Source organism: Oncorhynchus gorbuscha, linkage group LG13 (genome assembly GCF_021184085.1).
Source record: "Oncorhynchus gorbuscha isolate QuinsamMale2020 ecotype Even-year linkage group LG13, OgorEven_v1.0, whole genome shotgun sequence".
In the NCBI taxonomy this organism is placed as follows: Eukaryota; Metazoa; Chordata; class Actinopteri; order Salmoniformes; family Salmonidae; genus Oncorhynchus; species Oncorhynchus gorbuscha.
Window position 1 is genome coordinate 92,088,751 of NC_060185.1, and position 27,744 is coordinate 92,116,494.

At 44.2% G+C, this 27,744-nt stretch overlaps 1 protein-coding gene across 1 annotated transcript; it reads left to right on the forward strand.

Annotated features, from left to right (window-relative positions):
- Nucleotides 1-443: 443 nt before the first annotated feature.
- Nucleotides 444-27,292, forward strand: LOC123993707 (copper-transporting ATPase 1-like). Its single transcript, XM_046296121.1, is given in 24 exon segments — nucleotides 444-778; nucleotides 5,706-5,839; nucleotides 8,721-8,967; nucleotides 8,970-9,260; nucleotides 10,569-11,321; nucleotides 11,688-11,906; nucleotides 12,369-12,532; nucleotides 13,196-13,357; nucleotides 13,478-13,554; nucleotides 13,683-13,905; nucleotides 15,051-15,284; nucleotides 16,880-16,971; nucleotides 17,250-17,377; nucleotides 17,467-17,621; nucleotides 17,882-18,016; nucleotides 18,829-19,023; nucleotides 19,253-19,435; nucleotides 20,354-20,425; nucleotides 20,622-20,769; nucleotides 21,045-21,191; nucleotides 21,578-21,720; nucleotides 22,345-22,548; nucleotides 25,852-26,072; nucleotides 26,303-27,292. Coding segments are annotated over 23 exon segments (4,587 nt in total). The 5' UTR covers nucleotides 444-778; nucleotides 5,706-5,719; the 3' UTR covers nucleotides 26,577-27,292.
- The last annotated feature ends 452 nt before the right edge of the window (nucleotides 27,293-27,744 follow it).

Here is a 27,744-nt window from a genome sequence, read left to right on the forward strand (position 1 = left end):
CAAATAATTACATCTTAGACTTCCTTATGAATCTAAGCATGGCACTTTCAAAAGTTACCTTTCCACCCAGACAGAGGCTCTTCCAAAAATGTAAGCTTCAACTGCTGGCTACTCGTCCGTTGCAAAACCCAACAGCCAGTTTGACGTACTGCCAAATTCTCTCAAATGACTTTGGAGGCGGTTTATGGCAGAGAAATGAACATACTATTCTCTGGCAACAGCTCTGGTGGACATTCCTACAGTCATGGGTTGTTCGGACCATAAACTAACACTTGTTAGAATAGAACGGACTAGGAAAAACTACATTTCTAACCTAATCGACACATTTTAATTTGCCCTTGTACAGCTTTGAACAACAGGCTACAAAATATGAACTGTGCAAAGGGTATTCACTGATCCGCTAAAAATGAAGGGAAGGAGACGAAACCAACGGAGGACACCAGCCAAGACTATTTAGATGCACCCGCCCAAGTTCATCACACGCCGCACACGTCACCTCCCCAGCTCCTCATCTCTCCTGCGCAGATCCGCCGCAATTTGAACCGTGTGAAGTCAGCATGAAAAACCACACATCGACAACCTAAACAAGTAATGCCAATATTCTTCTATTTTAGCTACAAGCTGTAGCACAGCACTTGTTGCGGAGATAAAAGGAGATCGCAAGCAAGCAAACAAGCCACGTCTCTCCTCTGTAGCATCCGAATATCGTTTTGTTGTTGTTGCAACGTCAACCACCCTCCTGCTTGGCTAACTACATGATTATCTTCTTGATAAACGGGTAAATATCTCAAAAATGGTTTATCTTGATAAAGTTTACATCAGCTAACTGGGTCCAGTTCGCTAGTTTGTTGGTGCTGGATCGGAAAACAGTCGCATTTTGTTTCTATATAAAAGCTATCCGGTGATCACGAATCTCCCCATTACAGTGATATTATACATGAGTCATTGGACAAAGTTGAGCTCCCCGACGGAAAAAATAAACTGGTTAAAACAATTATACATACAGTAAGTGTGTAGTTTGCAGTTGTGTAGTTATTTTTTGATGTGGTGTGAAAATAGAGGGATTTAGCTCTGTTTTCAATTACATTTTTTTAAATAATCGATTGACGTTTTAACGTTTGACTATTTGTCTGTTTTCCGGAGCCGATATGCGCCTTTTACAATTAACATGTAACGATCAATTAGTTACGGTCCTTTTATCCTTTAGGCCAATATTGGACTAGCTAGTTATGCTAATATCATATAGCTATGCTTTAAAATACAGATTGTACGAAAATAAGTTACGGGGCATTTGCTGTGGTGTCCTAAGTTACATTAATCCAATGATTTTATCCATTGCATAACATGTTATTAGGACGCATCCAATAAATACGTTTAGCTGCGTGACGCGAAGTTAACCATAGGACTTTCATGCCCTGGCTAACTAACTTATGATGTAACTTGTTTTCTGAGGTCGATGTAGCTAGTCCTGACAGTCCTAGAGGTCTCAAATGTTGCTTACTGTGACCACCATGTCCTATCTGTGTCACTCATGATCATCTATTATGGCTTTGGGGTTACCCATGGAAGGATTTACGAACATCCTTTGTCATTCCAATACATTTGAAGAAGAGATGGGTAGGTAGCTAGGCAGGATCCTTGTAATCTGCTTTTAGCAAACACTAGTATTTATATTGGCTACAGAAAGCATTCATACCCCTTGAATTATTCCACATTTTGTTGTGTTGCAGCCTGAATTCAAAATGGACTAAATATATATTTTTCTCACTCATGTCAAAGTGAAAACAGGTTTTTAGAAAATTTTGCCAATTTGGTGAAGTACAGAAATATATACTCTTAAATACCTTTGGGTAAGTCTCTTAAGAGCTTTCCACACCTGGATTGTGCAACATTTGCCCATTTATTATTTTCAAAATTCTTCAAGCTCTGTCAAATTAGTTGTTGATCATTGCTAGACAACCGTTTTCAGGTCTTGCCATCGATTTTGAAGTAGATTTAAGGCAAATGTAACTCGGCCACTTAGGAACATTCACGGTCTTCTTTGTAAACAGCTCCAGTGTAGATTTGGCCTTGTGTTTTAGGTTATTGTCCTGCTGGAAGGTGAATTCATCTCCCCGTATCTGGTGGAAAGCAGACAACCAGGTTTTCCTCTAGGATTTTACTTGTGCTTAGGTCCATTTCGTTTAAAAAAATGTATCCTGAAAAACTTCCAAATCCTTAAGGATTACAAACATACCCACAACATGATGCAGCCACCACTATGCTTGGAATTTCTATTTATTTCACCTTTATTTAACCAGGTAAGCTAGAATAAGTTCTCATTTGCAACTGCGACCTGGCCAAGATAAAGCGTATCAATTCGACACATACAACAACAGAGTTACACATGGAATAAACAAAACATACAGTCAATAATACAGTAGAACAAAAGAAAAAGTCTATAGACAGTGAGTGCAAATGAGGTAAGTTCAGGAAATAAATAGGCCATGGTGGCGAAGTAATTACAATATAGCAATTAAACACTGGAATGGTAGATCGGCAGAAGATGAATGTGCAGGTAGACATACTTTGCATAGGAGCAAAATAAATACCAGTATGGGGATGAGGTAGGTAGATAGATGGGCTGTTTACAGATGGTCTATGTACAGGTGCAGTGATCTGTAAGCTGCTCTGACAGCTGGTGCTTAAAGCTAGTGAGGGAGATATGAGTCTCCAGCTTCAGTGATTTTTGCAGTTCGTTCCAGTCATGGGCAGCAGAGAACTGGAAGGAAAGACGGCCGAAGGAGGAATTGGCTTTGGGGGTGACCAGTGAGATATATCTGTAGGAGCGCATGCTACGAGTGGGTGCTGCTATGGTGACCAGTGAGCTGAGATAAGGCGGGGCTTTACCTAGCAGAGACTTGTAGATAACCTGTAGCCAGTGGGTTTGGTGATGAGTATGAAGCGAGGGCCAGCCAACAAGAGCGTACAGGTCGCAATGGTGGGTAGTGTATGTGGCTTTGGTGACAAAACGGATGGCACTGTGATAGACTGTATCCAGTTTGTTGAGTAGAGTGTTGGAGGCTATTTTATAGATGACATCGCCGAAGTCGAGGATCTGTAGGATGGTCAGTTTTCCGAGGGTATGTTTGGCAGCATGAGTGAAGGATAGTTTGTTGCGATATAGGAAGAGGATTCTCGATTTAATTTTGGATTGGGGATGCTTAATGTGAGTCTGGAAGGAGAGTTTACAGTCTAACCAGACACCCAGGTATTTGTAGTTGTCCACGTATTCTATGCTGGACAGGCGAGCAGGTGCGGCAGTGATCGATTGAATAGCATGCATTTAGTTTTACTTGTGTTTAAGAGCAATTGGAGGCCACGGAAGGAGAGTTGTATGGCATTGAAGCTCATCTGGATGTTAGTTAACACAGTGTCCAAAGAAGCAGTAGGGCAGATTTATTTTCAGAAATATATATGTGTATGTATGTGAATATATATGTGTATGTATGTGAATATATATGTGTATGTGTGTGAATATATATGTGTATGTGTGTGAATATATATGTGTATGTGTGTGAATATATATGTGTATGTGTGTGAATATATATGTGTATGTGTGTGAATATATATGTGTATGTATGTGAAGCTGATGGGTAAGTAGATAGATTTTTTTTTTTTTTTGTTCATTATGTTTTTCCTTCCAGATTTTCAGAGTGTGATGGAGATATGTGTGATGTTAGTTAGGAAGGAGGGGTATGAAGTAGAGGTCGATCGATTATGATTTTTCAATACCGATTTATTGGAGGACCAAAATAAAAGCAGATGCCGATTAATCGGCCGATTTTGAAGAGAGAAAAAAATGTATTTGTAATAATGACAATTACAACAATACTGAATGAACACTTATTTTAACTTAATATAATACATCAATAAAATCAATTTAGCCTCAAATGAAACATGTTCAATTAGGTTTAAATAATGCAAAAACAAAGTGTTGGAGAAGAAAGTAAAAGTGCAACATGTGCTATGTAAGAAAGCTAACGTTTAAGTTCCTTGCTCAGAACATTTGTCTCTATACGGTTTGTATTTCATATACCTTTGACTATGTTCTTATAGGCACTTTAGTATTGCCAGTATAGCTTCCGTCCCTCTCCTCGCCCCTACCTGGGCTCGAACCAGGAACACATTGACAACAGCCACCCTCGAAGCAGCGTTACCCATGCAGAGCAAGGGGAAACTAGTACTCCAAGTCTCAGAGCGAGTGACGTTTGAAATGCTATTAGCACGCACCCCGCTAACTAGCTAGCCATTTCACATCGGTTACACCAGCCTCATCTCGGGAGTTGATAATCTTGAAGTCATAAACAGCTCAATGCTTGAAGCACAGTGAAGAGCTGCTGGCAAAACACACTAAAGTGCTGTTTGAATGAATGCTTATGAGCCTGCTGGTGCCTACCATTGCTCAGTCAGACTGCTCTATCAAATCATAGACTTAATTATAACATAATAACACACAGAAATACAAGCCTTTGGTCATTAAAAATGGTAGAATCCGGAAACGATCATTTAAAAAACAAAACGTTTATTCTTTCAGTGAAATACGGAACCGTATGTTATGTCATAAATATGTACAATTCTGGCAAATTAATTACAGCCTTTGTTAGGAATAAATGGACTTCACACAGTTCACAACGAGTCAGGTGGCCCAAACTGCTACATATAACCTGACTGCTTGCATGGAACGCAAGAGAAGTAACAATTTCCATAGTTATAAGAAATTCATGTTAGCAGGCAATATTAACTAAATATGCAGGTTTAAAAATATATACTTGTGTATTGATTTTAAGAAAGGCATTGATGTTTATGGTTAGGCACATTGGTGCAACGACTGCTTTTTTTGAAAATGCGCTTTAATTAATCACCCGTTTGTTTGTAGGTTGTGATTCAATGAGAAATTAACAGGCACCGCATCAATTATATGCAACGCAGGACACGCTAGATAAACTAGCAATATCATCAACCATGTGTAGTTAACTAGTGATTATGTTAAGATTGTTTTTTTTACAAGATAAGTTTAAATGCTAGCTAGCACCTTACCGTGGCTCCTTGCTGCCCTCGCATAATAGGTAGTCAGCCTGCCACGCAGGCTCCTTGTGGAGTGAAATGTGAGGCAGGTGGTTAGAGCGTCAGACTAGTAACCGGAAGGTTGCAAGTTCAAACCCCCGAGCTGACAAGGTACAAATCTGTCGCTCTGCCCTTGAACATGACAGTTAACCAACCGTTCCTAGGCCGTCATTGAAAATAAGAATGTGTTTTTAACTGACTTGCCCAGTTAAATAAAGGTGTGTAAAATTGGTGTCCAAAAAATACCAATTACTGATTTTTGTTATGAAAACTTGAAATCGGCCCTAATTAATCGGCCATTCCGATTTAAATCGGTCGACCTTTACTATGAAAGGGTCTCTGAGTGACATGTAAGAAATAGAACATTTTAGTTTTGGACCTTCTGATTTATTGAGAGGGGCGACTGCACATCAGCCCATTGACGAATACTTCTCAATGTAATATCTACTGGCCTGTTTCATTTCTGTTTACTCTCTTGCCGTGGGAAACGAGATCCTTGTCATGCGCTCGTAAATAGTCTAGCTAGATCGGCAGAAGATTAAAAATGTTTTCTTTGTTAAACCATGCTAATGTCCTTTTTTTTTTTTTTTTGTTCCCAGACGAAGGACTTACAATGACGCTAAAGGTCAAGCTGAGCTCAGTTTGTCTGGGTGTGGAGGGGATGACCTGTACTTCCTGTGTTCAGTCTATTGAGCAGCGCATTGGGGGTCTTCCTGGAGTCGTACACATCAAGGTGGGTCCGGTACACATTGAGGGGAGGTTTCCCGGATCCAGATTAAACCTAGTCCTGGACTCCAGTGAGCATGATTTGTATTTTGTATCTTCTTTTGTTCAGGACTAGGCGCAATCTGGGAAACTGGCCCAATGTGTTTTAACATGTGTATCACAAATTTATAGGATGGGCCTTTGTGTGACATGTACCTGTGTTAGATTATAACCTACACATCCAACTGATTTGACAGGATCTGAAGGATGTTTTCACCCTGACAGCTTTGTGTTCATTAATCTTTCACCTTTCAAACAGAATGTCTTCAAACTGCCAAGTCTGCATTTCCACCATAGACACCATTGCACAATTTCCAGAGTTTTAAAATGGCGGAGTTTGCTTTTTTTTTTTTTACACTTTCAGAACATTTTAAAAACTAGATGTGAAACTTAACTAGCTAGAATTGAGAGAGCAGCAAAAATGTTTCCTTATTTTATCTCTTAACAACTATAATTTGTATTTCATTTCACCCAACTAAATATCCCACAGCATCTGATTTCCAGGGTGCCTCCCAAATTGCACCCTATTCTCAACTACTTTTGACCAAGGAATCAGGGAATAGGGTGTGATTTGGGATGCAGCTCAGCCTCCTCCTCTCCCCTAAGGGAGTTGCTTGTTTATGTAGCTTAATTGAAGATGAACAGTGATCCTTAATTCCGTGTAGCAGCTGGAATAATGTCCTAGATGGCAGTAAATGTGGCCTGGCCTTCTCTGTGTGTTTACCCCTCAGGCACAGGTTAATGCGGATATAATGTAATTGTGTTGTTCCTGACAGAGAGCTGGTCTTTACAGGACTGTCATTTGGTTATTGTGGGTCGATAACCGGCTGAACGGGTAGCAGACGGATGGGTCATCAGTTCCTTAAAGGGTCAAGGGACGTTAATGTGTGTTGTTGTAAGAAACAGTACATGTCCTTTTTAAGTGAGGAGTGAATACATTGTTGTTGAATGTGGACGGTAAGGCCTGTAGGATAGTTTATGACCCGTGTCAAAGTTAAGAACGGTAGTAGACTGTATGAGGAAAGGACAGTCTCTCATTCACTCTCGCTCTCCCTGACACACACACACACACACACACACACACACACACACACACACACACACACACACACACACACACACACACACACACACACACACACACACACACACACACACACACAGACAGGAAAACATAGATCATCTCTGATACGTGCATACACTTCCCTGTGTTTTTAACTTTCATTTCAGTCAGGGCTGAGTGGTCATGTGATGGCGTCAGCTAATCACAAGTTTGTGTGTGTGTGTGTGTGTGTGTGTGTGTGTGTGTGTGTGTGTGTGTGTGTGTGTGTGTGTGTGTGTGTGTGTGTGTGTGTGTGTGTGTGTGTGTGTGTGTGTGTGTGTGTGTGTGTGTGTGTGTGTGTGTGTGTGTGTGTGTGTGTGTTTGTATTGCTACTAGAACATGCTGGAAGTTTCTGAGGCCAATCCTCTTTTTATACAGTACCAATCCAAAGTTGGAACACCTTTTCATTTTTTACTATTTTCTACATTGTAGAATAGTGAAGACATCAAAACTATGAAATAACACACATGGAATCATGTAGTTAAACAAATCAAAAATGTATTTTATATTCTTCAAAGTTGCCACCGTTTGCCTTGACAGCTTTGCACAATCTTGGCATTCTCTCAACCAGCTTCACCTGGAATGCTTTTCCAACAGTCTTGAAGGAGTTCCCACATATGCTGAGCACTTGTTGGCTGCTTTTCCTTCACTCTGCGGTCCGACTCATCCCGAACCACCTCAATTGGGTTGAGGTCGGGTGATTGTGGAGGTTCACTTACTCTGCATCTCACAAGTTCTTGCAGTTAGAACCAAAAATCTCATTTAGACTCATCAGACTAAATGACAGATTTCCACCGGTCTAATGTCCATTGCTCATGTTTCTTGGCTCAAGCAAGTCTTTTCTTATTATTGATGTCCTTTAGTAGTGGTTTCTTTGCAGAAATTCTGCGACTATGAAGGCCTGATTCGTGCATTCACCTCAGAACAATTGATGTTGATGAGTCTGTTGAACTCTGAAACATTTCTTTGGGCTGAAATTTCTGAGGCTGGTAACTCTGAACTTATCCTCTGCAGCAGAGGTTACTCTGGGTCTTCCTTTCCTGTGTGATGGTCCTGAGAGCCTGTTCCATCATAGCGCTTGATGGTTTGTGCGACTGCACTTGAAGAAACGTTCAAACTTCTTGAAATGTTCCAGATTGACTGACCTTCATGTCTTAAAGTATCTTCTGTATACCATGCCGACCTCGTCACAACACAACTGATTGGCTCAAACGCATTCCGAAGGAAAGAAATTCCACAAATGAACTTTTAACAAGAGGCACCATCTGTTCATTTGAATCTGCCATTTTATTCACATTGTTCCTCAAATCTAACTGCCTGTAGCTCAGGACCTGAAGCAAGGATATACATATTCTTGATACCACTTGAAAGGACACACCGATCCTGTCGATGTTAATTGAAATGCATTCCAGGTGACTTCCTCTTGAAGCTGCACAAGGATCATCTTCAGACTACTTGTTTATGTGGAAAAGATTTGATGTCCTATTGATCGTAGCTTTGTATGGTTTTAGTAACCGTATCGGTGTGATTTCAGCCATGAATCTCAGAATTGTGCTGATTTACATAGTAACCATGACATGACCATCTTTTTATGGCTGTCAATGACTGCATGTCTCCATGGTTTTATAACAGCTGTATAATTCTGTTTAGTTTTAGAAACTGCATTACTGTATATCAGCTCTCACTTCTGTTCATTTCAGTATAAAGTGTTTTATAATTATTCTGTTTGCCATTTTTTTTCTGGTAGGTGTCTCTGGAGCTGAAGAATGCCAGCATCATCTTCGACCACAGCCATCACACCCCAGAGTCCCTGGCTGAGGCTGTGGAGGACATGGGGTTTGACTCCATCCTCTCAGACACTACCACATCCTCCGTGGTGCTCACGGAGACCCAGCTGGTCCCCATCCCAGCCCTTCTCACCCCCGAAGCCCAACAGGAGGCTCTGGCCAGGCTAGCTCAGCTCCAGGGTGTCCTGGAGGTCCAGGAGAACAAGGACCAGAGGGGGTGTCTGTTACCTTCATCCCTGCCCTGATCAGTGTAGTGCAGCTGGAGGAGGTGGTTAGTAGCTTGGCCCCCCTCCTGGAGGTCCCTACATCTAATAGCCCAACAGAGGAAACTCTGGTCTCAGTCTCAGCTCCTGCCACAGTTTTAGCCACAGTCACAGCCCCGGCCACATCCTCACAGCCTCAGCTGGTGAAGATGCGGATCGAGGGCATGGTCTGTCTGTCCTGCACCACCACCATCGAAGGGAAGATTGGCAAGCTCAAAGGAGTTGAGAAAATCAAAGGTAACTTTGTTACTTTGTATTGCGTAGTAGTCACCGGTTTTACACTGAAGGCCATTAACATTTGATCGTGAATCAATGAGTTCTGATCGAGTGTAGCGCTGATCTTGCTAAAGGTCCGATGCAGCTGTTTTAATATCAATGTCAAATCATTTCTTGGTAACAATGAAGTGCCTTACTGTGATTTGTTTTCAATTAAAATGGTAAAAAAAGAAACAGAAATAGCTTCTTAAGCGAAGAGCAATTTCTCAAGCAAGAATTTTGCTTGGATTGTCTGGCAGTGGTCTGAGCGGTGAGGAGAAAACTGAAATTATTGGCAGAGATGTTGGACTCTCTTTTCTTATTGATCTATTAACTACACTGAACAAAAATATAAACTCAACATGTTTCATGAGCTGAAATAAAAGAAACACAATGCCACACATGTTTCATGTTTTTAGGGAGCAGCAATTGGCATGTTGACTGCAGGAATGTCCACCAGAGCTGTTGCCATGGTATTTAGTGCTCATTTCATAAGCCGCCGCCACCGTCAATTTACAGAATGTGTCAGTACGCTAACCGGCCTCACAACCGCAGACCACGTGTAACCACGGCAGCCCGGGACCTCCACATCCGGCTTCTTCCCCTGCAGGATCATCTGAGGGGTTGCTGAGGAGTATTTCTGTCTGTAATAAAAATAAAAATAAATTGTGGGGGGGGGGGGGGGGGCTGATTGGCTGGGCCAGCCTCCAAAGTGGGGTGGGCCCAAGCCCACACAGGGCTGCGCCCCTGCCCAGTCATGTGGAGTCCATAGATTAGGGCTTAAAGAATTTACTTAAACATTGACTGATTTCCTTCTGTGAACTGTAAATCAGTAAAATCTTAGAAATTGTTGCATGTTGTGTTTTTATATATTTTTTTTAAGTATCATTTACCAGCTGGTGATGTCATCAGGCAGGCCCAAAATTCCATCCAGCTAAAACAGGCTGAAACTTCTTTTCAAACAGCTGTTTTCACAATTTCACAGTATTATTCCAATTGTGTTTATATATATATATATATATATTTATATATATTTTTAAACACAGGAGAAAAAAAAATTGACTGCACTGGTCCTTTATCTGCCTTTGCATTCTATAGTGATGAATGAATATGGGAAGTTGTAGTAGTCTAGTATTCTCACTTAATGTTAACTTGCATTTCAGGGTCAGGAATAATCTGGAATAATCTGGAAAAACCCTCAATCTCCTGTTTTTCTGTCTTCAACACAGTGATACTTTTGGATTCCTGGAGATGATAATTTCTGAATGTTTCCCTTGTGTTCTCCGCCAGTGGTTCTAGACTCCCAGGAGGCCACTGTTCTCTACCTGCCGTACCTCATCACTATCGACGACATCATCGCCCAGATCGCCAAGGCAGGCTTCAAAGCCACACCCAAGTCCAAGCCCCGTCCCCTGCAGCTGTCCGTCAGCGAGATGGAGCGGTTGCTAAGCGCTGCCCTATCCCCCCCACCGCCAGTGGAATGTTCCACCGAGGATTCTGAGGTGTCCACAGACTCGGCCCAGACTACCCTCAGGGTGACAGGCATGCACTGCCGCTCCTGTGTGGTTAATATCCAGGATAACATCTCCAAGATGGCTGGGGTGACCTCCATAGAGGTATTGTTGGAGAGCGAGAGCGCCTCCATCCACTACGACCCAGGGAGAGTGACTGTGTCTGGGCTACAACAAGCCATCGAGGCCCTGCCACCAGGGACGTTTAAAACCCAACCCTGGAGCTCTACTTCGGGAGGTGTTAGCCCTACATCCACCACACCACCACCGTCGTCCCAGGCCGGCCTCTCCCCCACCCAGCCCTGCTACAGCCAGCCTCTGACGGCCACGGCCCTAATCCATATCGAGGGGATGACCTGTGGGTTCTGTGTTCAGTCCATCGAGGGAATGCTTTCTCAGAGGAAAGGGGTGCGGTCAGCCAAAGTGTCGCTGGCCAATCACAGAGGGGCGTTTGAGTACGACCCTCTCCTCACCCAACCAGAGGAGCTCAGAGAGGCCATAGAGGACATGGGATTTGATGCCTTCCTGCCTGGTGAGTTGATGGGTGTTTTTGTATAATTTTTTTATCCTCCTAACTAGGGTTTCAAAATTCAGCAAACGTTCCGTACGTTCCCAGGTTTTTCAGAGATCCTGGTTGGGAGGATTCCCTCTCTCCTTATTCTGGGAATCATACAACAGGAATTTCTGTCTTTGGGGAAGTTTCTGGACATGTGCAACCCTACACCTAATTATATCTCTAGCCTAAAGGCTGTGCTGTGAAGCAAAACAAATGAATCTGTGTCTATTTTGTAACTCATGTAAAATTCCTGAAGTCTATGGCTGAAGAACAGCCATAGAAAGCAGAATGAGAAACCGATGTGAAATGGAAACTCATTGTTGCTATATTGTCCTTTTTTAGAAACCAACTCCCTGTTGACCGTCCCAGGTATCAGTCCCCCCTCGCCCCCTTCCCCCGCCCCTGTCAAGGAGAAGGAGCTGGACAGCGACCCAGAGAGGGGCGCTGCACAGTGTGTTAAGGGGGCCCCAAACACCCTCGCTAAATGCTTCATCCAGATTGGTGGAATGACCTGTGCATCCTGTGTGGCCAACATCGAGAGGAACCTGAAGAATGAACACGGTGAGAGGAGATTATGTTCATTCGGGCATGCAATTATTATAATATTTTTTTTTGCAATGATTTACTCCCTTGTTTCAGTCAATTTTCTTTGGTAATTAACACAACCTGGTACTGACTACTGATGGGAACTATAGTGTAGATCTATTAGGAACACTGACATAGAGCCTGTTCTTTACAGAAGCTAGCTGTCGTATCTGGTACGGAAAAGTGTCATAAATGGTGTCAGTTTAAGATTTCCGATGGCAGTTTTTAAGTAACATGGGAGGAACGTGTAGGGTGTTATGAAGGCCGTGGACTTCTACCTGGTCAGGAAACCCCAGGCCTTTACTAAAGGCATGAATCACTTGTATATTTACTGTTGTCTCCCTTAAGCATCAAACTCATGTATCAGTTCGATAGGAAAGTGATTTAAAATGGCTATGTTGCATTAGCCTTAACATTGTCCTGCGTTCCTCTGTGCAGGTATCTACTCTGTGCTGGTGGCCCTGATGGCTAGTAAGGCTGAGGTCCGTTATAACCCTGAGGTGATGGACCCTCTGAAGATAGCAGAGTATGTCAGAGAGTTGGGCTTCACTGCTTCTGTCATGGAGAACTATGAGGGTTCTGATGGAAGCCTGGAACTTGTGGTGAGTGTTCTGATTCTCATCACCACACCATAATGGTGTTCTGATTCTCATCACCACACCGTAATGGTGTTCTGATTCTCATCACCACACCGTAATGGTGTTCTGATTCTCAACACCACACCATAATGGTGTTCTGATTCTCATCACCATAATGGTGTTCTGATTCTCAACACCATGGTGTGTTTTTGGATTGTTCACCACACCGTAATGGTGTTCTGATTCTCATCACCACACCATAATGGTGTGTTTTGGTGTTCTGATTCTCATCACCACACCATAATGGTGTGTTTTGGTGTTCTGATTCTCATCACCACACCGTAATGGTGTGTTTTGGTGTTCTGATTCTCATCACCACACCGTAATGGTGTGATTTGGTGTTCTAATTCTCATCACCACACCGTAATGGTGTTCTGATTCTCATCACCACACCATAATGGTGTTCTGATTCTCATCACCACACCATAATGATGTGATTTGGTGTTCTGATTCTCATCACCACACCATAATGGTGTGTTTTGGATGAATCTCACAATCCTGATGTTTTATAGGGCTAGTGATATTTCCACTGCCTCTGTTCCCTCTTGAATAATCCCAGATTGTCTCTGTGCCACACCCCTGCTAGATGTCCCCTTTTCAACAGTACATTCTCCTCTCCACCTCCAGGTCAGGGGAATGACCTGTGCCTCCTGCGTTCACAAAATAGAGTCCAGCCTGATGAAAGAGAACGGTATCGTCTACGCCTCCGTTGCCCTGGCAACTAACAAAGCCCACATCAAGTACGACCCGGAGGTGACTGGACCGAGAGATGTCATCAAACTCATAGAGGTACTTCAACTGGGTCATCCAACCCCTCTCCTCTGCCCTTCATGACAATGTAATAACAGTTTCCTTACCTAGTAAAATTAAAGGGTTACATTTTATTCATTAATTTTGTCTGTTTATCAGAACCTGGGCTTCGAGGCATCTCTGGTGAAGCGGGATCGTACCGGCAGTCACCTGGACCACAGCAGCGAGATCACACAGTAATGGAAGGGAATGGGTGGTGTGGGATAACGGGCGGCAGTAGTTCAGCTGCTTGGGTTTTTTCCTCACTGGCGAGATTACTCGTCTGTCTCCATCTCCGTACCACCTCCTCTCTCTCTTCTCCCAGATGGAGGAAGTCGTTCCTGGTCAGCCTGTTCTTCTGCGTCCCAGTCATGGGGATGATGACCTACATGATCATAGTAGATCATCAGATCAGCACGTCTCACCAGCACAACGCCACCGCACAGGACCGGGAACACTACCACTCCACCATGTTCCTGGAGAGACAGCTGCTTCCAGGCCTCTCCATCATGAACCTGATCTCATTCCTCTTCTGTGTCCCTGTACAGGTAGGAGAAAAAGGAGGGATGTATGGGGAGGGATAGATGGAGGGAGGGGTAGATGGGGAGGGAGGGAGGGAACAGTCATTTGGGGCGTATAGACTGGGAGGGAGGGGGCTGTTTTTCATGTTTCAGGCTAGGCCCCTTAGTTCCAGTAAAGGGAAATCTTAATGCTACAGCATACAATGACATTCTAGATGATTCTGTGCTTCCAACTTTGTGGCAACAGTTTGGGGAAGGCCCTGTCCTGTTTCAGCATGACAATGTCCCAGTGCACAAAGCGAGGTCCTTACAGAAATGGTTTGTTGAGATCGGTGTGGAAGAACTTGAATGGCCTTCACAGAGCCCTGACCTCAATCCCATCAAACACCTTTGGGATGAATTGGAATGCTGACTGCGAGCCAGGACTAATCGCCCAACATCAGTGCCCGACCTCACTAATGCTCTTGTGACTGAATGGAAGCAAGTCACTGCCATGCTGTTCCAACATCTACAGGAAATCCTTCCCAGAAGAGTGGAGGCTGTTATAGCAGCAATGTTCCAACATCTAGTGGAAATCCTTCCCAGAAGAGTAGAGGCTGTTATAGCAGCAATGTTCCAACATCTAGTGGAAAGCCTTCCCAGAAGAGTAGAGGCTGTTATAGCAGCAATGTTCCAACATCTAGTGGAAAGCCTTCCCAGAAGAGTGGAGGCTGTTATAGCAGCAATGTTCCAACATCTAGTGGAAAGCCTTCCCAGAAGAGTAGAGGCTGTTATAGCAGCAATGTTCCAACATCTAGTGGAAATCCTTCCCAGAAGAGTGGAGGCTGTTATAGCAGCAATGTTCCAACATCTAGTGGAAATCCTTCCCAGAAGAGTGGAGGCTGTTATAGCAGCAAAGGGGAGACCAACTCCATATTAATACCCATGATTTTGGAAAGAAGTATTCGACTAGCAGGTGTCTACATACCTTTGGTAATCTTGTGCATCTTTCTAAATAACGCAATACTTAATTAAATAAATCAAAATGTGTGACTCAAGTGTGGAAGTCATTTCCTAATCAAACCTGACATGAATATTTTTCCAGATTTTTTTTTTAAAACTATTTTTTAAATTTTAAATTTATTTATTGTTTTAAAAAAAAACAAATTAAGATGTAACTTTCTTGTCTTTAGTTTATTGGTGGCCGCTACTTCTACACCCAAGCCTACAAGGCCCTGAAACACAAAACAGCCAACATGGACGTGCTCATCGTGCTGGCCACCTCCATAGCCTTCACCTACTCCGTGGTCATCCTCATGGTCGCCATGATAGAGAGGGCAAAGGTCAACCCCATCACCTTCTTTGACACGCCCCCCATGCTCTTTGTCTTCATCTCCCTGGGGCGCTGGCTGGAGCAGATCGCCAAGGTTACTAAACCTATATATCTATTTAACCATTATTTAACTAGCAAGTCAATTAAGAACAAATTCTTATTTACAATGACGGCCTACACAACCATATACTCCTGACCTGCTCTGTAGCTAACACAACCATATACTCCTGACCTGCTCTGTCTCTAACACAACCATATACTCCTGACCTGCTCTGTAGCTAACACAACCATATACTCCTGACCTGCTCTGTAGCTAACACAACCATATACTCCTGACCTGCTCTGTAGCTAACACAACCATATACTCCTGACCTGCTCTGTCTCTAACACAACCATATACTCCTGACCTGCTCTGTAGCTAACACAACCATATACTCCTGACCTGCTCTGTCTCTAACACAACCATATACTCCTGACCTGCTCTGTAGCTAACACAACCATATACTCCTGACCTGCTCTGTAGCTAACACAACCATATACTCCTGACCTGCTCTGTCTCTAACACAACCATATACTCCTGACCTGCTCTGTAGCTAACACAACCATATACTCCTGACCTGCTCTGTAGCTAACACAACCATATACTCCTGACCTACTCCTGACCTGCTCTGTAGCTAACACAACCATATACTCCTGACCTGCTCTGTCTCTAACACAACCATATACTCCTGACCTGCTCTGTCTCTAACACAACCATATACTCCTGACCTGCTCTGTCTCTAACACAACCATATACTCCTGACCTGCTCTCTCTAACACAACCATATCTCTGAACACAACCATATACTCCTGACCTGCTCTGTAGCTAACACAACCATATACTCCTGACCTGCTCTGTAGCTAACACAACCATATACTCCTGACCTGCTCTGTAGCTAACACAACCATATATGACCTGCTCTGACCTGACCTGCTCTGTAGCTAACACAACCATATACTCCTGACCTGCTCTGTAGCTAACACAACCATATACTCCTGACCTGCTCTGTAGCTAACACAACCATATACTCCTGACCTGCTCTGTCTCTAACACAACCATATACTCCTGACCTGCTCTGTAGCTAACACAACCATATACTCCTGACCTGCTCTGTAGCTAACACAACCATATACTCCTGACCTGCTCTGACCATATACTCCTGACCTGCTCTGCTAACACAACCATATACTCCTGACCTGCTCTGCTAACACAACCATATACTCCTGACCTGCTCTGTCTCTAACACAACCATATACTGACCTGCCTGACCTGCTCTGCTCTGTCTCTAACACAACCATATACTCCTGACCTGCTCTGTCTCTAACACAACCATACTCCTGACCTGCTCCTGACCTGACCTGCTCTGTAGCTAACACAACCATATGACTAACACAACCCTGACCTGCTCTGTAGCTAACACAACCGTATACTCCTGACTAACACAACCCTGACCTGCTCTGTAGCTAACACAACCATATACTCCTGACCTGCTCTGTCTCTAACACAACCATATACTCCTGACCTGCTCTGTAGCTAACACAACCGTATACTCCTGACCTGCTCTGTAGCTAACACAACCGTATACTCCTGACCTGCTCTGTAGCTAACACAACCATATACTCCTGACCTGCTCTGCCTCTCTCCTCCAGAGTAAGACGTCAGAGGCTCTATCCAAGCTGATGTCCCTCCAGGCCAGCGAGGCCACAGTGGTCACTCTCAACACAGACATGTCTGTACTCAGGTACTTCCCTAAAGAGCTCCTGTTTCTAGACCTGGAATTGGATAGCCTGGGTGTTTCTGGTCATAACCAAAACCGTTTCTGGCCCTGAGATTAGGAATTGGATAAGGAAGGCTGTAAGATATTTGACACTATTTCAAGTGTTTTAAAAAAAAGTTTAATTTCAATGTTTAATCAGAACTGACCCCAGGCCAACATTGAACAGCGAACTCTTTTGAGACATGACATAGAACCAGTGCATTATTCATCCGACTACACGCCTTTCTCTCTGTCCGTGTCAGTGAGGAGCAGGTAGATGTTGAGCTGGTCCAGAGAGGAGACGTGGTCAGGGTGGTTCCTGGAGGGAAGTTCCCCGTAGATGGGAGGGTCATCGAAGGACACAGCATGGCTGACGAGTCTCTCATCACAGGTGGGTTACAGTGGGAAGATCAACTCTGAGGATACTGCAGAAGATCCATCTCAAAGCTAATCGTCTCTGATGTGCGTTTTGTGTCCCAGGCGAGGCCATGCCGGTGACTAAGAAGCCAGGCAGCTCAGTGATAGCTGGCTCTATCAACCAGAACGGCTCTCTGCTCGTCAATGCTACACACGTAGGCCTGGACACAACCCTGTCTCAGATAGTTAAACTAGTGGAGGAGGCTCAGACATCTAAGGTGAGGCTGGTTGGTGATGGTAATATGTTCATTTTAGTGTAAAATGATTTTCTGTTTCCTGGACTTTGAGTTGGATATAAGGGATATTTGATATATATTTGTCAATATTTAATTTTGACAGAACTGACCTTGGGCAACACATGGAGGATTTGTCTCAGAATGAATTTTTCAGTTCTGAGCTAGAAGAGCTTCACCTCTTGTGACCTCTGATAGTTGCTTTAACCGTTTTACCTTTATGACCTCTGACCTCTCCCCTGCAGGCTCCCATCCAGCAGTTTGCAGATAAGATCAGTGGCTACTTTGTCCCGTTCATCGTTGGGGTTTCTCTCCTCACTCTGTTCGCCTGGATCCTCATTGGCTTTGTCGACTTTCCACTGGTGGAGAAATACTTCCCTGTGAGTAGACTTTACTATACAGATATCTATGAGTAGCCTTTACTATACAGATATCTATGAGTAGCCTTTACTATACAGATATCTATGAGTAGCCTTTACTATACAGATATCTATGAGTAGCCTTTACTATACAGATATCTATGAGTAGCCTTTACTATACAGATATCTATGAGTAGCCTTTACTATACAGATATCTACGAGTAGCCTTTACTATACAGATATCTACGAGTAGCCTTTACTATACAGATATCTACGAGTAGCCTTTACTATACAGATATCTACGAGTAGCCTTTACTATACAGATATCTACGAGTAGCCTTTACTATACAGATATCTACGAGTAGCCTTTACTATACAGATATCTACGAGTAGCCTTTACTATACAGATATCTACGAGTAGCCTTTACTATACAGATATCTACGAGTAGCCTTTACTATACAGATATCTACGAGTAGCCTTTACTATACAGATATCTACGAGTAGCCTTTACTATACAGATATCTATGTAAAGCCTTTACTATACAGATATCTATGAGTAGCCTTTACTATACAGATATCTATGAGTAGCCTTTACTATACTGATATCTGTGTAAAACCTTTACAGAGGGTGTATTTAGCTAAATCATTCCACTTAAATCAGGTATTTACATCATTTTCATTTAAGTTCTCTCTTTGAGAGCAGTATGGGAAAGCCCTAGTCTGCTGTCACCTGTCTACTTCCTGTTTAAACAGTGGAGGCTGATCAAGGAGAGGAAATCAACATTAGACTATTGAAATGTGAACCAGACTGTTCCACTGTCTCCCTCTACAGGGCTATGATAAGAGCATCTCAAAGGCAGAAGCTGTGATCAGGTTTGCCTTCCAGGCCTCCATCACGGTGCTGTGTATCGCCTGCCCCTGCTCTCTAGGCCTGGCAACCCCGACAGCTGTGATGGTGGGCACGGGGGTGGGCGCTCAGAACGGTATCCTCATCAAGGGAGGGGAACCACTAGAGATGGCACACAAGGTGAGGGGGGAACACACTACCAATCAGACCGTAGTCGATCACTAATCATATCATATTGATAGTAAAAAATCATTAGGTTTGATATGTTATGCCTCATGTTTGTAGTCAGAATCTGATTGTTTGCGACTGTTGCAGTTACTGGGTGCATGTTATTAAATTGTCTGAGGATCGCGATACTGTCGCTTCCCTTATTCCTCACTCATTACAAAAAAAACGGTATATTTTCCAGATCCAGACAGTGGTGTTTGATAAGACGGGTACCATCACCTACGGAGCTCCTAAAGTCATCCAGGTGAAGATTGTAGTGGAGGGGAACAGGATGCCTCGTTCCCGTCTGCTGGCCATCGTAGGGACTGCAGAGAACAACAGTGAACACCCGCTGGGAGCTGCCATTACCAAGTACTGTAAACAGGTGGGTCTGTTACCCAGTACTGTAAACAGGTGGGTCTGTTACCAAGTACTGTAAACAGGTGGGTCTGTTACCAAGTACTGTAAACAGGTGGGTCTGTTACCAAGTACTGTAAACAGGTGGGTCTGTTACCAAGTACTGTAAACAGGTGGGTCTGTTACCAAGTACTGTAAACAGGTGGGTCTGTTACCAAGTACTGTAAACAGGTGGGTCTGTTACCAAGTACTGTAAACAGGTGGGTCTGTTACCAAGTACTGTAAACAGGTGGGTCTGTTACCAAGTACTGTAAACAGGTGGGTCTGTTACCAAGTACTGTAAACAGGTGGGTCTGTTACCAAGTACTGTAAACAGGTGGGTCTGTTACCAAGTACTGTAAACGGGTGGGTCTGTTACCAAGTACTGTAAACGGGTGGGTCTGTTACCAAGTACTGTAAACGGGTGGGTCTGTTACCAAGTACTGTAAACGGGTGAGTCTGTTACCAAGTACTGTAAACGGGTGGGTCTGTTACCAAGTACTGTAAACAGGTGGGTCTGTTACCAAGTACTGTAAACGGGGGTGAGTCTGTTACCAAGTACTGTAAACGGGGGTGAGTCTGTTACCAAGTACTGTAAACGGGGGTGAGTCTGTTACCAAGTACTGTAAATGGGGGTGAGTCTGTTACCAAGTACTGTAAACGGGGGTGAGTCTGTTACCAAGTACTGTAAACGGGGGTGAGTCTGTTACCAAGTACTGTAAACGGGGGTGGGTCTGTTACCAAGTACTGTAAACGGGGGTGGGTCTGTTACCAAGTACTGTAAACGGGGGTGAGTCTGTTACCAAGTACTGTAAACGGGGGTGAGTCCTCGTGAGTGGATCATTCCAAGTGCCTGTCTGTCATTGTGGATCCAGATGAAGTGTACTAATCTGTGTCTCTGTGTTAGGAGCTGGGGACAGAGTCCCTTGGTGCGTGTACTGACTTCCAGGCTGTGCCAGGCTGTGGAATACGATGCCAGGTCAGTAACACAGAGACCGTCAGGAGAGGACCGTGTGTGTGTGTGTGTGTGTGTGTGTGTGTGTGTGTGTGTGTGTGTGTGTGTGTGTGTGTGTGTGTGTGTGTGTGTGTGTGTGTGTTAGGTCAGTAACACAGAGACCGTCAGGAGAGGACTGTGACGGCTGTGTAATAACTAAACCTGTGTGTGTGTGTGTTAGGTCAGTAACACAGAGACTCTGCTGAGACAACATCAAGAGGACAGTGACAGTGAAGACAACAACCAGGGAAACAGTGTTCTGGTCCAGATCAGTGACTCCAGAACCCGGCCAGGATCACACCCCCTCATCATGGACCCGCAGCCTCTCAGTGCGTACTGGGATGTGTAGTGCAAAATAGGACAGCTATTTTCAATTGTTTTAAAGCCGAATGGAAAATATCATCTTAAATTAGCCCTTATTATCAATTATTATTCACCACAAGGCCTGACTATTCCCCTGTTTCCACTGCATCGATTTAAATGCATACTATACATTCTGTCTCCAATCTAGGATATATTCTATTCTCACCCCTATTCCCCTCTGTGTTCCTCTATAGACCTGGTGTTGATAGAGAGCCAGTAACCTCTCTGTGTTCCTCTATAGACCTGGTGCAGACAGCATCCTATGTGGTGTTGATAGGGAACAGGGAGTGGATGAGGAGGAATGGACTGCAGATCAGACCTGATGTTGACGAGACCATGAATGAACATGAACGCAGAGGACGCACTGCTGTACTGGTGGCTGTCGACAGTGAGTTACTGAGGAGGAGTTTCCAGCCTTTAATCCATTGTGTTGCTGCGTATATAACCTCTCCCTGTCTGTCTCCCTGTCTCTCTCTCTCTCTCTCCCTGTCTCTCTCTCTCTCTCTCTCTCTCTCTCTCTCTCTCTCTCTCTCTCTCTCTCTCTCTCTCTCTCTCTCTCTCTCTCTCTCTCTCCCCGTCTCTCTCTCTCCCCGTCTCTCTCTCTCTCTCTCCCCGTCTCTCTCTCTCTCCCCCTCTCTCTCTCTCTCCCCGTCTCTCTCTCTCTCTCTCCCCGTCTCTCTCGCTCTCTCTCCCCGTCTCTCTCGCTCTCTCTCCCCGTCTCTCTCGCTCTCTCTCCCCGTCTCTCTCGCTCTCTCTCCCCGTCTCGCTCTGTAGGTCTTCTATGTGCCATGATAGCCATAGCAGACACAGTGAAGCCTGAGGCAGAGTTGGCGGTACACACGCTGCAGGCCATGGGGCTGGAGGTGATTCTGATGACTGGAGACAACAGCAAGACGGCACGGGCCATCGCTGCTCAGGTAGGGAACTTGACAGGACTGGGTGGTGGGGTTCAGAGGTCACGGGATCCATTTCATCTTCCCCTCATAGGTTACTGAAACCATCAAAGAGCTGTGTTCAGGAGACGACAGAAATCTAATGTTTATGAATGGACTGAACCAGAACATATTTAGTAATGCACTGAACCGGAACAGGCTTATGAATGCACTGAACCGGAACAGGCTTATGAATGCACTGAACCGGAACAGGCTTATGAATGCACTGAACCGGAACAGGCTTATGAATGCACTGAACCGGAACAGGCTTATGAATGCACTGAACCGGAACAGGCTTATGAATGCACTGAACCGGAACAGGCTTATGAATGCACTGAACCGGAACAGGCTTATGAATGCACTGAACCGGAACAGGCTTATGAATGCACTGAACCGGAACAGGCTTATGAATGCACTGAACCGGAACAGGCTTATGAATGCACTGAACCGGAACAGGCTTATGAATGCACTGAACCGGAACAGGCTTATGAATGCACTGAACCGGAACATGTCCCTCTGGAAAACAGCATCTGATAAACAACCCAAATGTAAATATGCTTTTATTGTGTTTTGTGAACTGTCATTTAGCTGTCTCTCTGTCCCCTCCAGGTGGGCATCAGGAAGGTGTTTGCGGAGGTGCTGCCGTCCCACAAGGTGGCCAAGGTAGAGCAGCTGCAGCAGGCAGGGAAGAGGGTGGCCATGGTGGGTGACGGGGTCAACGACTCGCCCGCTCTGGCCATGGCAGACGTTGGCATCGCCATAGGAACTGGCACCGACGTGGCCATAGAGGCAGCTGACGTGGTGCTGATCAGGGTGAGGAGCAGAGAGCTGTGTGGATGGCTGTTAATCTGTCTGGTCGTCTCTACATGTTAATCTGTCTGGCTGTCTGATCGTCTCTACATGTTAATCTGTCTGGCCGTCTGATCGTCTCTACATGTTAATCTGTCTGGCCGTCTGATCGTCTCTACATGTTAATCTGTCTGGCCGTCTGATCGTCTCTACATGTTAATCTGTCTGGCCGTCTGATCGTCTCTACATGTTAATCTGTCTGGCCGTCTGATCGTCTCTACATGTTACCGTAATTTCTGGACTATTAAGCGCACCTGAATATAAACCGCACCCACTGAATTATTAACAAATATGTATTTTGTACATAAATAAGCCGCACGTCTATAAGCCGCAGGTGCCTACCTGTACATTGAAACAAATTAACTTTACACAGCCTTTAAATGAAACACGGCTTGTAACTAAAATAAATAGGCTTTAACGAAACACGGCTTGTAACAGAAATTAAAACAGTAGCCTACCAGTAAAGTCATTGGTCACTATCTTCCTCCTCCTGTGCACTGAAACCACTGAAGTCATCTCCTTCGGTGTCAGGAGTTGAATAGCCTCAGAATTGCTTCATCCGATGTTGGATCGTTTTCATTGTCTCTCTCGTCACTTTCATCCGGAGGCAAATACCCCGCTGAGCTCATCGCTGAGCTCATGCTGCCCCTTCAACACGCAGCAGTCCAGCCTTTCGAAACCTGTTGGTGATAGTGGATTTTGACAATGCTCCACGCTGTCAGGACCCACTGGCAGACTTGACCAAAAGATGCTCTTCGCCTGCGGCCCGTTTTAGTGAAGGATTTCTCCCCACTTGTCATCCAAGCCTCCCACTGAACAAGGAGCGCCACCTTAAATGCACGATTTACACTGATGTCGAGTGGCTGCAAATACTTTGGGCCATCTGCTTTTCTTCCCTCTGAAAGCTTTTGTTGTCTTTCTGCACTGCGTCAGTTCCTCACGCTGCTGTTTCCAACGTCTTGTCATCGACTCATTAAGGCCAAGCTCCCGTGCAGCAGCTCTATTTCCTTTTCCAACAGCCAGATCGATCGCCTTCAACTTGAAAGCTGCATCATATGCACTTCTCCGTGTCTTTGCCATGATGAGGGTGACAAAATGACTACCGTAATCAGAATGCTGGGAAGTTTGAGCGCGCTCGATTTACGTCACATTATGTGATGGTGCTCAGTTTTTTTGGCGGCATGAATCTTGTGAAAGCGGGAAAAATCTATAAATTAGCCGCGTCATTGTATAAACCACGAGGTTCAAAGTGTGGGAATAAAGTAGCAGTTTATCGTCCGGAAATTACGGTAATATGTCTGGCTGTCTGATCGTCTCTACATGTTAATTACGGCTGAGATCCCGTTAACGGGATAGATATGACAACAGCCAGTGAAAGTGCAGGGTGCCAAATTCAAACAAATCTCATAATTAAAATTCCTCAAACATGTATCTTATACCGTTTTCAAGGTAATCTTGTTGTTAATCCCACCACAGTGTCCGATTTCAAAAAGGCTTTACGGCGAAAGCACCACAAACGATTATGTTAGGTCTGCACCTAGTCACAGAAAAACACAGCCATTTCTCCAGCCAAAGAGAGGAGTCACAAGGCACAAAGAGATAAAAATGAATCACTAACCTTTGATGATCTTCATGAGATGACACTCATAGGACTTCATGTTACACAATACATGTATGTTTTGTTCGATAAAGTTCATATTTATATCCAAAAATCTCAGTTTACATTGGCGCGTAACGTTCTGCTTCCAAAACATCCGGTGATTTTGCAGAGAGCCACATCAATTTACAGAAATGCTCATCATAAACAGTGATAAAAGTATAAGTGTTATGCATGGAACTTTAGATAAACTTCTCCTTAATGCAACCGCTGTGTCAGATTTCAAAAAAGTGCATCATGCTATAATCAGAGTACAGCACTCAGACACAAAAACAAGCCATACAGATATCCGCCATGTTGTGGAGTCAACAGAAGTCAGAAATAGCATTATAAATATTCCCTTACTTTTGATCTTCATCAGAATGCACTCCCAGGAATCCTAGTTTCACAATAAATTTTGTTTTGTTAGATAGTTTTGTTTTGTTAGATAGTCCATTTATGTCCAAATACCTCCTTTTTATTCACGCCTTTAGTTTACAAATTCACGACGCGCAATCCAGACAAAGTCAAAAAAATTCCATTACAGTTCGTAGAAACATGTCAAACGATGTATATAATCAATCTTTAGGATGTTTTTAACAAATCTTCAATAATGTTTCAACTTGAGAATTCCTTTGTCTTTAGAAATGCAGTGGAACGCAGCTACCTCTCACGGGAGCGCGCCTGACTGAGCTCATGGCATTCTGGCAGACCTCTTACTCAATCAGCTCTTATTCTCTCCTCCTTCACAGTAGAAGCCTGAAACAAGGTTCTAAAGACTAAGGCTTCCATGAGATGTCAGTGTAAATTTGGTCCGATTGCATTTCCTATCTTGGATAGGCAAAGAGTTGAAAAACGACAAACCTCAGATTTCCCACTTCATGGTTGGATTTTTTTCTCAGGTTTTTGCCTGCCATATGAGTTATGTTATACTCCGACATCATTCAAACAGTTTTAGAAACTTCGGAGTGTTTCTATCCAAATCGACTAATAATATGCATGTTTTAGCTTCTGGGCCTGAGTAGCAGGCAGTTTACTCTGGGCACCTTATTCATCCAAGCTACTCAATTACTGCCCCCCAAACCATAAATTTATCGGTCTGTTTGTCTCTGCATGTTAATCTGTTGGCCTCAAATTCATTTTTGAAGAATTGTGCAATTTTATTGTCATGGTAAAGCTCAGTCTGTCTTGAATACTAAGTTCTCCTCTCTCCATGTGCTCTCTCTCTCTCTCTCCATGTGCTCTCTCTCTCTCTCTCCATGTGCTCTCTCTCTCTCTCTCTCTCCATGTGCTCTCTCTCTCTCTCTCTCTCCATGTGCTCTCTCTCTCTCTCCATGTGCTCTCTCTCTCTCCATGTGCTCTCTCTCTCTCCATGTGCTCTCTCTCTCTCCATGTGCTCTCTCTCTCTCTCCATGTGCTCTCTCTCTCTCTCTCCATGTGCTCTCTCTCTCTCTCTCCATGTGCTCTCTCTCTCTCTCTCCATGTGCTCTCTCTCTCTCTCTCTCTCTCCATGTGCTCTCTCTCTCTCTCTCTCTCCATGTCTCTCTCTCTCTGTCTCTCTCTCTCTGTCTCTCTCTCTCTGTCTCTCTCTCTCTGTCTCTCTCTCTCTGTGCTTTCTCCACTGTCCACAGAATGACCTGCTGGATGTGGTGGGGAGTATTGACCTGTCCAAGAAGACCGTAAAGAGAATCAGGATCAACTTTGTGTTTGCTCTGGTCTATAACCTGGTGGGGATCCCTATCGCTGCTGGGGTGTTCATGCCTGTTGGTCTGGTTCTCCAGCCGTGGATGGGTTCTGCTGCCATGGCCCTCTCCTCTGTGTCTGTGGTGCTGTCCTCTCTACTACTCAAATGGTGAGTTAGCAGACCAGGTGCCAGTTTCCCATCAAGCTGTGGTATATTTGTGTGCATGTTAGCTCTTCTCGGCACCTTAGTTACTCTAAATCCAGCACTGAACTACAACTTGTAGTGCCTTACTGTTTCTGTATCTAACTCTCTCTCTCTCTGTTTGTAGCTACACTAACTCTCCTCTCTCTCTCGCTCTGTGTTTGTAGGTACACTAACTCTCCTCTCTCTGTTTGTAGCTACACTAAGCCCAGCGCTGAGTTGCTGGAGTCTCGTCTGGGCAGTCAGAAGAGAGACGCTGCAAGCCTATCAGACGTCAGTGTACACATCGGCATGGGCGAGCTGCGCCGTTCCTCCCCCAAGCTGAGCCTATTGGACCGCGTCGTTAACTTCAGCCGCGCCTCCATCAACTCCCTCCAATCAAAGCACTCCCTGAACAGCATGGCCCTCAGCGAACCTGACAAACACTCATTGCTGGTGGGGGAGGCCCTCTGCGAGGAGGAGTTTGTCTGAGGCTAGGTTATGCTAAGCTACGCTAGTCTATGCTAATTTAAGCTTGGTTTAGCCATTTTATGCTTGACTAGGCTACGCTAAGCTAACTTAAGGTAATTGCCCCATCCATCTACACAGGTGCCCCCAGGGTGACATCTTTTGACTTGAAAAAGCCTTTCTGTTGCCCCACACTGTCTGACTGACAGCGCGCACTCCAATGGATGCCTGGGGGGGCTTCGTGTTCACTCTACCGCTGCCCTGGGTCTTTTGTCAATGGCCACTTGTACCCTCAGGGGATGGGGTCTTACACTGGGGTTTTATAGGAGCTCTGACTCTTTGTCCAGGGTGTTAAGAGCTTCAGCTGAAAGACGATGCAGGTGTCATTAGGAAGACTGCACTGCAATCTTTTCCAATGTGCTTATAATATGAAGGTTTGCAGAGACTATCTTTTGACATTTATCCAAAGACACCCTAGAATGGTGCCCCATGTTAAAGTGTACTTAATGTGACAAAAAAACAAGTCCTTCTGAGGCAGCGGAAGTGTATTAAATATACTGTTGTATATTATGATTGTATAATTAAGCAATGAGGCCTGAAGAGGTGTGGTATAAGGCCAATATACCACGGCTAAGGGCTGTTCTTAGACACAACGCAATGTGGAGTGCCTGGACACAGCCTGTAGCCTTGGTATATTGGCCATACATCACAAACCCCCGAGGAGCCTTATTGCTATTATAAACTGGTTACCAATGTAATTAGAGCAGTAAAAATTATTGTTTTGTCATACCTGTGGTATATGGTCTGATATACCATGGCTTTCAGCCAATCAGAATTCAGGGCTCAAACCACCCATTTTGTAACGAGAGTATTTATATTAGTCTTATTTAAAAACAAAACTTGTACTTTGTCATATTTTCCTTGGAAAACGAAGGAATGTTGTTGAGGATGTTTGTTTGTTATCCGTATGTTTCCAACAAACTTTGTTTTCTCGAATTAAGAAATGTATATTGTATCATCAAGAATGTGCTGTATAAACTCTAAGGATCTCTTACTGCAGAATACTTGTGTAACCATTTGTACCAGTAAACGTTGCTGAAGTGCCAATTGTATACTCAAAGTCCAACACATTCCAAAGATAACGCTGCAGCTGATTGGCTAGTCTGCTTTACCACAGTCTATTTATTGACCG